At 41.8% G+C, this 14381-nt stretch overlaps 1 protein-coding gene across 2 annotated transcripts in view; it reads left to right on the top strand.

The window, feature by feature from the left end:
• Window positions 1-1971: 1971 nt before the first annotated feature.
• The window catches only part of LOC119502245 (carbonic anhydrase-related protein 10-like), a 105911-nt gene continuing 93501 nt past the window's right edge, over window positions 1972-14381 (top strand). For both annotated transcript variants that reach the window (XM_037793109.1, XM_037793107.1), the window contains exons 1-2: window positions 1972-2534; window positions 8080-8154. In XM_037793109.1, coding sequence (XP_037649037.1) covers window positions 2474-2534; window positions 8080-8154 — 136 coding nt within the window. In that variant the 5' untranslated portion in view covers window positions 1972-2473. The remainder of the gene's footprint in view (window positions 2535-8079; window positions 8155-14381) is intronic.

The raw sequence follows: 14381 nt of genomic DNA, 5'->3' as shown, positions 1-14381 counted from the left end.
AACATAGATCCCATGAATTTATGATATTAAGAAGCCCTCATCATTACTCATCCATCAAAGATCAAAATTTTCAAGTGAATAATAAAGTTATTTTTTTTTACCATCATACAAATATTATCAAGCACTATTTATTACATTGCATGATATGGGACCTTTAACTAACTCTCACAACTCTGTTTCTACGATCACTATACTTAGCACCAGAGAGGGCATTCTGTCACAAATCAATCCTTTTCTGACCTCACTGCTTTCCATGTGAACACATTTTTCCTACATGTTATTAACCTATATGACAGAGTGTTAGAACGTGGTTCGATTAATCAGATTGAACAAACCATTCAGGAGACAGGGGCCCTCAAAGTCGACCTGCGTCGGATGACCACCCCTTCTGATATCCTCTTCAAAAATAAGCACATCAGTACGGTTCTCTAACTATCGGAAAGCTAACAAACAAGGGTATCTACAATTTAAAGGTAGACACTTCTTTAGATCTGCTGGGGTTCACATTTTGTACCTGATCGGTTGAACAGCAGACCTCTGAGTATATCATGGGTGTGACACATGAACCCTTAATATTGCCTATGATTTTCTGCTGCATCTGAAATATCATTTAATAATCATTACGCTACTGAAAAACAGAAAATTACAAAGAAATTACATAACAAGGGAGCCCCAATGTCAGCAGAAATGTGTAGTGAAGGTGTGAGGATCTTTACTTTTTATTTTGAAGCCACTGGTCAAAGGCTCTCCTATGTTAAAGGGACTGTATGTAACTTTTTACACATATAAACATGTTCTTAAAGTGGCAGTAGCGGTATATTTTTGGTATCATTCCATAGTAACCTCTCAGCATATTGTAATTAAAGTGTTCTGAGAGATAACTAGACTTCTGCTCCTCCTCATGGCTCTGTTTTCAGGCTTTAGAAAATCTAGCCCGTGACGGGAGGCTTTGACCAATTACAGGTCATTTCATTGAGAGAGCGTTCCTATTGGCTTTGCTCCGGTCATGTGACCGGAACTTGGCGTTCCTTCATCAGATTCCACAATGGCGGCGGTGTCACAAACTTTCTCATTTTACAGCTAAACCGTGCACTACAAGATGATTCTGAAAACATTGAGGAGAGAAATAGGCATTAGCAGCTGGACAGCAGACCTCAGTTCAGCTCTTACTGCTTGTTTTCCTCTGGTCTGTGAAATCTTGCAGATGTCGTTAGAAGCACCGGAGGACACAGAGGAACATGATTTTTTTTTCAGGTTACCTGTTTCATGTACTACTGTCACGATATAGCGACCGTTTTATAAATATAACTGTTTTGTAATCATATTTGCTCCAATCTCGCCTACTGCAGCTTTAAAGTGTATTGAAAAAAATCCAATTTCTAATTGTAGTAGACTCCGTCTGGTTGAAGCAGTACAGGAGACACTGTCCTCAGTGTGTTCAGCTTTGCTACTGGGTTTACACCCCCCCATACAGACATGTTTGTGTGTCATCCTCCTACAGTACCATTTAGCTAACGCTAGAGGTCGCACAGCATCCACAGGCAGGAGTTCTAGTGTCTTTATGTAGGTCAATACAGCCCAGCATTCATCAAGTCCATCTCCAAACAACCCGCTGGATCCACATCCACACCTGTCTGCTCTGCCACCACCTCACTGTGTTTATGAATGATCACATATCAAGTGTACATCATTTCATGTCTTTTTCTTCTTCTTCAGATCGTGTAATAAAATGATTGAACCTGGCGCTGTTTGTTTGCTCGGGTTCATGTAGAAACTCTCCTACTTATAGTTGAAGTTGTGTGACTTTGTTCATTCTGTCTCTCTGCATGGTTTCCCTCAGTAATAACCTGATATATCTTCAGCTGAAACACATGTTTGATGTTTTTATAGAGATAATGATTCTATCATCATCATCATCATCATCATCAGACTCTAAGTGTGATGGAGATGTGGTTCCCTCCGTCAGTCTCCAGTGCGCCTCGGTGCGCTCTGCGTCGTCACTGGAAGTTCCTGGTTGTGATCCGCTGCAGACGAGCGGTGCGCTTCAAACATCATACTCTCCACAGGAACGCAAGAGGAGGAGGAGAAGAAGAAGGAGAAGAAGAAGAAGAAGAAGAAGAAGAAGAAGAGAGAAGATGCTTCGTGAGCGGGTGTCTTCAGGGCGGATAGACACAGAGACAGTTCCGTGACAGAAAACACCGAAAAATGTTGCCTGGACACCAAACCGCGGAGCGAAGGAAGACGATGATGATGATGATGATGCTGATGCTGTTGTAGGACTGTAGGATCTCCCGAGAGGCTTCAAACCAGCTCGGTGCTCCACGGTGGGGACGGGGACACACGGGGGGGACAGACGGGGGACAAGAAGAAGAAATGTTCAAAGTTATAGTGCGCGTGTCGTCTACAAGTGCGACCCCGCAACGCGCCGACGTCCCGCAACAGCTGCAGCAAATGAGCATGAACTGAACGAAGGATGCATGTCGTTTGGGATATATCTGTAATTCTGCAAACATACATCATCTGCACGGCATCAGGTAAGACTGACAACAACACAACACACCAACAACACACCAACACACCCACTGAGACATGTAGAGGAGGGTCGCCTGTCACACAGTTCAATAACATGAATGGAAGTGTTGCAGTGGTGCCATCTCTACAGTAAGTCACCATCAAACACCAGATAGATAGATATTATGTCATTATTATTATTATTATACTGATATTTCAATTCACTTATTTATAGAATAAGTGTCTGAATAATTTCCTGTAAAATCATCATATAATCACAGATACACGTGCCAATCATCATCTGACTTGTTAAGTGTCTCAGTATTTACAGTAGAGCTACCACGCAGACACACACCACACGTGCACTCACACGCATATGATAGTAGTATATACACACTCACACTCACACACTCACACACAAAGGCTAATGGATGTCAGAGAGCTCCTACAGTATGGCCGTGTCACCAAGGCAACCATCCATCCCAGTCAGCACTGGTGATATTTCCGTGGAAGATGATATCTTTAATAACTGACCACCACACTTCAACTAGCTGGCCTTAAGCCAAACTGACCCAATGTTAACCATGCATTAACTATAATTAAACACTAATTAATAGTCTTAAAGGTCCCATATTGTAAAAGGTGAAATTTTCATGTCTTTTATATTATAAAGCAGGTTTAAGTGATATATAAATACTGTTAAAGTATCAAAACGCTCAATATACGGAGAAATACACACAGCCCGTATTCAGAAATTGCGCGTTTGAAACAAGCCGTTATGATTTCTGTCCATTTGTGATGTCACAAATCTACAATATTTAGATTATTACACGGTTTTAAATGTAAACATACTAAATGTGTCCCAGTTTATTTCCTGTTGCAGTGTATGTAAATAACATCAGCTGACAGGAAGTAAACATGGACCCAAACTGTTGCCTAGCAACGCAATTTCGCTGCAATTCCGTTGAAATGCGCTAAAACGGAACGTTTCAGACAGAGGATAAATACAGGTATATTCAAGCAGACAGTATGAGGAAAATAAAGGTTTTTTTGAACATTACAGCATGCAAACATGTTCTAGTAGAAACACAAAATACAAGTATGAACCTGAAAATGAGCACGATATGGGACCTTTAATAAGAGTCAGAAGCTCTTATCAGGGAGAAAATGTATCACAAATTGAATTTTTGGGCATTTTGCCTTTATTAGATAGAGACAGTGTAGATATAGACAGAAAACATGGGGAGAGGAAGTGGAGTATGATATGCAACAACAGTCCCAGGGGGACGCTGCTGTTCTAAAGGTCTAAATCAGTATAGTCACACCCAAATATCAAATATTTAAAAAGAAATGTTGCTGTCCATGTAGTAGATGTTATCTCAGTGTTAAAGCTTCAGTAGGCAGTATATTTTTTGGCATCATCGGTTCCATAATAACCTTTCTGCATATTGTAACTCAAGTGTTCTGAGAGATAACTAGACCTCTGCTCCTCCTCATGGCTCTGTTTTCAGGCTTTAGAAAATCAGAGAGAGAGCGTTCCTGTTGGCTGTTTGTTCAATGGACGCAGCTGTCAATCACTCGCAAACTCCGATGAAACAGTCAAGCTAGGCAGCGCTGATCAAATATGATTGAATATTCTGTTACTGTAATGTCTATTTCTCTCCTCAAATGTTTATATTTGATCAGCGCCGCCTAGTTTCACTGTTTGATCTGAGTTTACGAGTGATTAACAGCTGCTCAGATACAGCAGGCTCCAGATCAGCTCTTACTGCTTGTTTTCCTCCGGTCTGTGAAATCTTGCAGATGCCGTTAGGAGCACCGGAGGACACAGAGGAACAGGATTTTTTTTCAGATTACCTGTTTCATGCACTACTGTCAGGATATAGCGACCGTTTTATAAAAATAAAAATGTTTTAATCACATTTGCTCCATTTCTACCCACTGCTGCTTTAAAGGGACTCTCCAGTCACTTAGTATGGCACCGCCATAAAGTTTAGGCACTTGCCAGAGAGATTACAAAAAGAAATGGGAGCAGCAGAGGCTGAGATATTACGTAAGTATGGGAGAAGGTCCAAAAACACTGGATCCTACAATTCCCATAATGCAACCAGATAACACCTGCCATGTAGAAGCCCACATCTTTTAATATCTAAATCATCTTTTTTTGACACCCTGCCTGGATGCCCAGCGGTTATCCTCCCACGCTGGATGCATTAATAGAGCTGGATATGGGGCTGCCACTACCAGTGGCCACTCACGGTATTGCAGCAAAAAGCATCTTCACCATAGACCACTCTTATAAAAGAGTGACTGGGTGTAATACAGCCATATAACACTCTAGAGCCATAGAGGACCTCGTACAGCTGCCGTACACCCCACGACCTCTCTCCAGCTCACGAAACTTGGACCAAGCTGTCAGACTAGGTGATCTAGTTCTAAATTGAAACGAGATTCGGCCGTGGAATAGACTATTTATCGCTTAAAATGTTTTCAGAAATAGAGCTGCGGTCGAAAAGTCTGTTTTTGCTTAGGAAGGTTCCTAACGGAGTGAAATGACGCGGAAGTATCTCAGTAGCAGCCATGATAAGAGCTGTTTAAATTCTTTAAATGCTGAGGAAGGAGCTTCAATAGGATATACTGGACCATCCTTTACCAAAGGAAAGGAGATAATGCCGCCCCACAATTCCTTACGGCCGCAACTTCTGAAGCGACGCACGGTTCTGCCGTACGATATATTCTAGCATAATATTTCATACAGTCATAATTGGGATTCATATTGATGAACATGAGTGGACAGTGACAACCATTTAGTTTCACTTTATTTCTAGTTATTTATTTCGAAAAAGTAACAAATAAGTAAAAAACAAAACAAGAATAACAAATAAAAAGAACAATAAACATATAGCAAACAAATAATCAACAGGAGTGGGAAGAAATATACATTTAATGGTTCTACTCTAGTACTACTACTTTGTAGTCCATCTTTAGAACACTGTAAGTTTAGGATGTCATAGTATGTTGAAAAATTTCCTGTAAAAAAAGTCAGATTATAACATGTCAAAAATGTAATGAAAAAAAATCATAGTATAGTATGTTGAAAAATTTCCTGTAAAAAAAGTAATTATATAGTATTGAAAAATTTCCTGAAAAAAAGTCATAGTATAGCATGTCGATAAATTTCATGAAAAAGACCATGGCAGACCCACGTCAGTAACATCCGCCGCATCATAATTAATCAATGTAACTGCAGTCAGATTCTCTTAACACCACGGTTGTCTTCTGAATTCTCCTTCTCGTCTTTCCTTGACTTCATGACATTTTCCGCCCAGGGCAAAGGGTAAAAAGTGGTTAGGAAAAGACAAAACGTCATTTTTTTACTTTTTTCGACCGCAGCCTAGATTTTACTGGATTGTTTAGACGGAATAGCAGGCTGCCATGTTGTTTCCTGTTTGAAACGGCAAGCAGAAAACCAGGGACCAATCAGGTGCGTTCCACGATAGGGTACGTCACCGCTTCAACATGGACATGTACCGCTGGATTTAACATTATAGACATAGCCACTGACTATTTGAATAACAATTTAGCCACAAATTCACATACTGACCATACACGGTCCAGACATAGACTAGGTTTGGACCGAGTCTTGTTTGCTCTTTAAACTACGTCACCACACTCTCCTCCCCCTTTTCTCAGAGCGTTTTACTTACATTGTACTTACTTGAAAGGCCGGTGCATCTCACACTGGTGCTAAAGGGCGTGTTGTGCGGAGGTTTCAGACGTTGAGGGGCGTGCGAAAGTGTCTGTATTTGATGCCCTGGGAATGAGATCTGGCTGGCCGTTCAGATATACCTGTCAGATCCCGGTGGCTCTGTTTTAGTTGTGCTGCTGCTGCTGCTGGCTGGTTTCAACCTGCGGGGTTGGATGGTGACTGAGCTGCAGCACAGTCAGCGGCAGCCTGAGGCCAGAAACACACAGGACACAAAGTGTGAGTGTACCACAGGCGGTTGTGCCCACCAGTGCAGACCCACCACTCACACCCTCACACCACACATCCCACACGAACACATCTCTTGACCTACTTTGAAAGCTTAATTACAAGTTTATTCAGTTTTATGAAAAGAAATCAACAGACCATATTTCAAAAGGCAAGAAATGATTCAAAACAGTATCATTCATATTGAGATCAACACATATTTTCTCATCAATGCTTATTTTCCTCTTTTATGAATACCGCTTTTACATGTTACAAAATATTAGACTTTTTAGAAATTGCACATAGTAAATGTCAGAGTGAACACAAATGTATTACATTGCTGTGTTGTTGTCGCTAACAGGAGCTGTGCTAGCTTTTACAGAGCTAATGTGGGACAGGATTTCATTGTTTCAAATGACCCTTCCCAACCGTGCAAACTATCCAACATTTTAATGTTTCACTGGTCTATTTATGAATAAAAATGTTCAAATGAAAATAAATAAAATGTTATAAACGTTAGCAGGCATGCTAGCAACAGTTTGGTTGAAGTTGGACTTTCCCTCTGGGCCTTGTTTGCATCCTTGCGGGCGTGGCTGAAAATGGGGACACCATGTAAAGATAGGATGGTTAGATATGAGATGTTTGGTGCCAAAACTCCAATCTTATTGCTTGGCTTTTTATTCATGAATTGTCACATGTCACATGTCATGGTGACACCCACCATGCCTCTTCTCTCTGTTCTCCTGCCCTTTCATTTTCCTGGAGCCTTCTTGACCTCGTCATTCCCCACGTGTACACCAGGGCTACGGTCGAAAAGTAAAAAAATGACGTCCTAACGTCTTTTCCTAACCACTTCTCCTCGACCTCGATGGAAAATGTCATGAGGTCAAGGAAAGATGAGAAGGAGAATTCAGAAGTATTTAAGAAAAGACAACCGCCGTGTTAAGAGAATCCGACTGCGCTTACACTAGGCTCTGTAATTATACCGCCGCGACAACGTAGTCGGGAGTATATAGCACATTGCGTGTCCGTCCTTCCGTCCATTTGCGTGTCACACTTTAGTTTCTGGAGCAGAACTCAGAAACTGTTTAACTTCACTTCAAATTTGGTATGACAGTGGCCTAGTTGTGCCCTTTGGGGGTTAGAAGTCCAGGGTGCCCAAAATCTTTGAAATTATAGCCAAAAACTGAGAATTTTGACCTTATTTTCTTAAGAAAGTACTCAAACCGAATGATCAATTATCAAAATATTAATAGTTGACTACTTATCAATTAAAGGGACTCTGTGTAAGAATCATAAATGTCTTGTTAACAGCTACACCTGTGGCCGTTAAGTCAACGAAAGTCAGCGTCCTGTTGCTCGCTCTTGTGCTCGCTCTACACATGAACGAGCATTGATCAACACAGTGGTGAGAGAGTTTGGTCGTTGTCTGTTCTCAGTATGTTTCTCACTTTATTTGATCCTTTTCTTCTTATTCCTTTGCTTTGCAGTTCAGTGGGAGCTTCAGTCATACAGAGCATCGGCGCTACCGAAGGAACACGTCAAAAAAAATAACTGTTTCCTCTTTCTCTCTCTTTCTCTCTTTGTCCCTGCAGCTCAGCCGATTACATCCAAGCTTGATGCGGGTTGGTGGGCGTATAAGGACATTGTCCAGGGCAGCTTTGTTCCAGGTAATAGACCATCCCCCTCCCTCATACACAACAATATGGTGTCATAACCAACACGTGGTAACATGTTTGTGTTGCTTATGGAAGGTGATGCTGATGTATTCCCAATTATAGAAGTGTCAGATTGTCATATCAAAACTTGTGAGCTGAGATTTAGAATGAATCTATCGTGTCCTGTCAATCGTGGTTATTTCAAACTAAATCTGCCCAGAAAAATGCTAATAAAAAAAATAAACAATAGACCTGACATTAGATTCTTAACTGACTTTTGTATAGCAAAATCTCATGACTGTCATGCAGCACACCTGTCCTGTCCTGATCCAGTTAATATTACCCTTTCTATACTGTGTATGACATGCACACACATTGTAGAAAGAAATTATTTAAAAAGATGAATGTAGAGTTTGGCCGGTGTAAACATTTTCGAAACAGATTGATATTAAGCAACAACACCGGACCGGACCAGTATACCGAATTTCACCATTTGGTGTCACACCTGACTCAGCTCCTCTGAGTTTTGGTGGAGCGGCTATAGTCACACAAATGAGAATAGCAGTTCCACCTTAAGTGAACCTGGGCCGAAGTCGTCGCTAACTTCGGGGCTAACCCCCTTCACTTTAATCAGCAGGTGGTCAACAAGACACAGGAACTTGGCTCGGGTCTGACCAGACCAAACCAGACCAGACCGGCCGAAATCAAACCCAACCCTAAATGAATGTGTCTTTCTAATGATAAGGTTCACATAAGGGGCATTGATCAGATTGTGTGTTAGTAAGTGAGTTTGTAAGGTGGCGGTTCTACACCATTTCAAATGGGCCACGATTGCGAATGCAATTTCAGAGGTACCAAAACCATAAAAGGGACTCTGTGTAAGAATCAGAAATGTCTTGTTAACAGCGACACCTGTTGCCGTTAAGTCGACGAAAGTCAGCGTCCTGTTGCTCGCGCTCGCTCTACATAGACATGAACGAGCATCGCTCAAATCAGTGAGGAGACACACGTCAGCGGGTGTCGGGTGCTAACTTCAGAACCTGATCACGATACCTTTCTAGTATCGGTATACCGTGCAACATTAATAAACACATTAATACTCATTCAGTGCTAACGTACCTTCTATCACTGCTGTGAATATTTACAGTTTCCCTCTCTGGGGATAGCGGTGGGGTAGTTTGGAGATGATGTAGATGACTTCCATACAACTCGACACTTCTATTGTCACATTGCGATGAATGAACTCTCTCTATGGCTCTGCATATATACAGAGAGGGACCAGGAGCATTTATTTATAATTACTTTGAAATCAACTGAGTTTAATTTGGAGTTCTACTTTCATGCTAGAGCAAGTGTCATGCTTTTAAAATCTGTGTTTCCTGTTTGAGAATGAGACTTGTGTGTGTGTGTGAAGGGTGTGACAGGCCTTCTGGGTAAATGGAGACTGACAGTGAGCTCATCACATCAGTGAGCGTAGCCTGACTTTGACTCTAGCTTTTTCAAGCCTCAGTCTTACTCTCACACTACACCTCTTCCTCTCTTTGTGTTAGTGCTGTGCCAGCACAGAAGAAATATCTGCTTCAAGCTGTTTTTGGGGGGAATGAGGCGGGAATACAGCCAGCAAAAAATAAAAAAAACTAGGATGGTATTCAAAACTCAGGTCACCGTCGTCTCGTGCTTACATTTCCTGTGATCACCTTTACAGCCACATGAGGCACACGGGCGATTTGCTGAGATAAGAGACGAAGCTGAGTGTCTCTGCCGGCCTCAGAGAAGAAGAAACAGACATCACGATTACTACTGTAATGACAGATGAACAAGACTGAGCACGAATGATGCAACTCCAATGCTACTTTGCTGTTAACACTGAGGAGGCAGAGAGGAAGGAGTCTGGCAATGCTACTGTGGTTCGCTATTACTTTGGCAGTGTAAAACATGGAGTCTATATATAACACATATACAGATACAGTATGCACCACAGATGCCATGAGACAATGGTGAGTCTTTGGCAGGCGTAGATGGCAGCATTCATATCTCGTCTTCTACTTCATAGTCCATTCGACAGCACCTGCTGAGACAGGAACACCTTCAGGATTGGTCGGGTTCAGGTCCACCTAGTTCAGGGGTCAGCCCCCAAACCCCTCTTCCAACCCTAAATCCAACCTGACGGCATTAGGCAGAAATTTAATCAACAACAAATTTGCTGTAAAAGCTGGAGATATACTATCTAATGTCTGTCCTGTCTCATCCACTGTTTTGGAGACAGTCCCAGCTGGGTTGGTGTTTTTTTCTCCCACCAACGGCCACTAGGGGCAACAGTGAGTCACACCATATATACTGTATATACAGTACATACATACAGTATATATAGACAATAAATGTTAGTTGTGTGATATTTATATTATGTTGCACACATACGATAATATTGTGTAAGTAATCCAGCGCCTCTTAAATGGAACCCAAGTGAGTTATCAGTTGGCTGATTTAATTATATTATACCAAGCAGCGCTGCTGTGTTAGTCACAAAGCAGCTGTCTGCAATGTCAAATCCGACGTTATTCAACACAGGGCACTAGTTACCTTAGCATAATGCAGCTTGAGGCAGGAAATCTAACAGAAACCTCGCTAATGGTTGAAACTATTTAAGTTCTACCTAAGTTTCACACAGTACATGAACAGCGGTCTCCTGGGTTTAAGTCCTGTGATTGTTTGACCCCTCCGTCCACCCCTCCCACCATAACCCTACGCAGACCTGCTCTCTCTTTATACTACGTCAGTTGCTCTGAGCGTCTAGTGACGCGGCTGTGTTTACATTGGAGTTAACTGAAAGCCCGGTACAGATGCTTAACGGTGGCTCGGTGCGTCAGTATCAGACGCCGAGGGGTGCTGACCAGTGTCAGTATTCGATGAGTATAGTGAACGGGTTGAGGGGATTTCATACAAAAAATACGATTACTTTGGAAGATACTCGCGTGATTTCTGCTGAGGCCCCATGTGCTTCAGATAAACTCTGGAATACATTTTTACACAGAACGAGGACTTTTCTCCTCCATCACTTAACATCGGAAACACATCAGGAAGGATGTGAGCAAGAAAAAGATGTTTCAGTGTTCAGGGCACCAGACTGTTGTTTTCAGACAGGCTTGAACTAATTGTGAACCTTTCCTTTAAGAATGTGGTCGAGCTGCATTTAGCCTTGACTGAGATCTGAACACAAAGTGAGCCAGACCACCTCCAGATGTGCTGATCCGATTTCAATATGTTCTGTGTGCATTTACACCTGCATTAACATGATAGGACATCCAGATACAGATCACATGTCAGTGGCTGAGGTGTAGATGTGGTCTATGTCAGCTGTAGCTAACGTGAATGCAGTATGTTAGCTGCCAAAATGCCAATGATGTAGTTAGTGTGGTCTCTGACTGTAACTTCTGTAAGGTAAAAGAAAAAGCCCTCTAACACTACAGCGAGCATAAAACAAGCTTAAAGGGAAGGTGGTTGAGGAAACATTGGACTTGGAGCTTTATGGAGGTCTGCAGCAGCTGAAATCATCAGCAGCCACTAGTCAACAGTGTCCGGTCCATCTTTTATTCACTTTTCATCTGTACTCAACTCATGTCCCATTATTTGTCTGTCCTGTGTGGGTCCCCGCTCTTCCTCTTCATTTCTCCTCCGTCTCTCTCTCTGCATCAGGCTGTAAAAGGTTCACCCTTCGGTTGTACACTTCTTTTGAACACTATATTTGATCACATCGGTGTCTGGTTGTCTCCCTATCTCCTTGTGTCCTCTCCCTCTCCTTGTCTTTATTCTCTCTCATCTCCTCTGCCCTTTCAGCCCTACTCCTCCTCCTCCTTCGCTCTTCCTCTTCCCCCTAGTGTTTGATCCATTTTTCCTTTGCCTTTTTCTGTCTTTTCTTCCAGCGTCTCCTCCTCATCTCGTCCCCAGTCACCCATCCTTCTCTCTCTCTCTCTCTTTGTCATCCCTCTAATTTCTCTTCTCTGCCTCTATTCCTTCCAGCCTGAACGGTCTGGAGATGTCGCCATCACTCATTTGAATTTGCTCAAATGTTACTGTTACAGAAAACCTTGTGTCCTTGCGTCTCAAAGGGAGAGCGACACAAAGACAAACAGACAGAACCAGAAGCGGCACATTTCACAGTGGGAGCAGCAATATAATAGATTATATAAATTAATTATTAAAACTGGAAAAACAGGTTACAGCAACAACAAATGATGCAAACCACTAATGTAATACATTCGGTAGCAGACAGCTCTAATGTAGCTAAGGTGAAAATTAAAGCTAACAGATTCTTTTGGCCTCATGCAAACAGCGGAACAAGATTAAAGTACAAAACTGACTGATTAATTAGGGTTTCAATTCGATACTATCACGATACTTGGGTGCCGATTCGATATGTATTGCGATTTTTGTTTAACAAAAAAATATCTAAATTAATACAGTAAAATGCAGTCAGAGATGTCCTGAATTCAAATATATCAGTCATTGTCAAGAATTATTTATTACTTTTTTCTTTCCCAGCAACCCAAAAATAAATAAAGACATTACACTCACACATTAGTGGTATTTTCTTTTTTAATTTATAAGGGACATGTAATGTTTTATACTTCTGGTGAATATAATCCATCCAATCTTATTTCCATATATGTATTTTGTATACACAGTTCCCTTTGTTGACACTTTATTTTGAAAACCGGACGTCGTCACACGTGTATACATCCTCTAACTTCTCCAAGGTGGTCTCCAGCTCTCCCCTCAGCTCCGTTCTCTTTATACATCCATGGTCAGCTCCATCGGGGCCGTTTCAATGCATTTAACATAAATGTCAGTATATGGGTGCTCTACAGTTGTAACGTCGGCCCATTTGACCACGGAGATGAGAGAGACGGCCGACTCGACCGCCGCGTTACTGCGATACGATAACATTGTGTGAAAACCCAAAGTGTTTCCATACTTTCCTGGATGTGTAGTGTTTACCACGTTGGGTTTAACATGTGAGGATGCAGGTCGTATCCACGCCGACCCTCTGACGTTTTGTACTTTATTATTTCGGCTTGCTGCCGTTTGTTTTGGTTGACGGATACGGAACGGATATGACGTACGACTACAACAACAAAGCAGTAACTTCCTTCTACCTCCGCATAGACTCAAATGAAGCAAATATATAGATTCTGGCATTAAAAAAATGTATTTCATAATGGATACATGTTTTTTTTTCCCAACCCTTACTATTAATCAGTTGTCCAATATTCACTCTCCTATTATATATTCACACTCTGTATTTGGTGTCCACCAACTCCTTAAGGAGATGATCTCTCTCTTGCTGCTAGCTCGTTGCTCACTGTGTCTGTCTGCCGTCCAGTGGGTTTACCAGAGCTGCATCACTGAGAACAGCTGCCTGCTGCTGCTGCTGCTGGAAATGAGGTCTACGACAGCAGAGTTGTGGTCCATGAAACCAAAACTATGAGCTGAAAGACGTTAAGGGGAACTGCAGAGTCGGGTGATAATTCTCTGCAGGTTTGTCACCGCACTATCCACATAGTCATGTGATTCATTGTATATTGTACTGATTAGTGCAGCTTTAATGATAGAGTTGCCGATACAATTATTGTCCGAAATCACTCATCATTTGATATTAAGTGCTTTATGAAATCCATACAATGAGATAAGAGATAAAGTGTTTACAGTACGCACATTACTTCCTGCCATGAATCCCAGAGTACAATGCTTCCTTTGCAAATTATGCAAATTTACTTCAATGCAACACTGCAAAAGAATTATGACTCATACGGTAAGTGTCTGTCCTCCTAATGTACAACTCACTATGGAGTGTTTACTGTAGGGCTGAGAGCAGGAGGGCTACTTCTCCACCTAAACACAAGCATGCATAGAATGTGGTAAAGGAGCAGCTCACTGGGTTTACTCGTCATGTTTAGTACTAGTCTGGATCTGCTTCTATCTATCTATCTATCTATCTATCTATTAGGGATGTTAATAATTAACCGGCATTAAGCATTTTAACCGATTAACGCTATCGGTTAAAGCGGTTAAAACGGTTAAAAGAAATGTTAATAAAGAATTAAAAAGCTGAGAAAAACTCGTCACTCGAAGGGGAAAAGCTGGTCCACCTTAAAGGGACTGTTTGTAACTTTATAAGCGTATAAATGTACCTGGTCGGACACATGCGCACTCGCGTGTGGCCGGAGCCTCTCCTCCTCTGC

Source organism: Sebastes umbrosus, chromosome 14 (assembly GCF_015220745.1).
Source record: "Sebastes umbrosus isolate fSebUmb1 chromosome 14, fSebUmb1.pri, whole genome shotgun sequence".
In the NCBI taxonomy this organism is placed as follows: domain Eukaryota; kingdom Metazoa; phylum Chordata; class Actinopteri; order Perciformes; family Sebastidae; genus Sebastes; species Sebastes umbrosus.
This window is presented reverse-complemented; position numbering and strand designations above follow the sequence as displayed.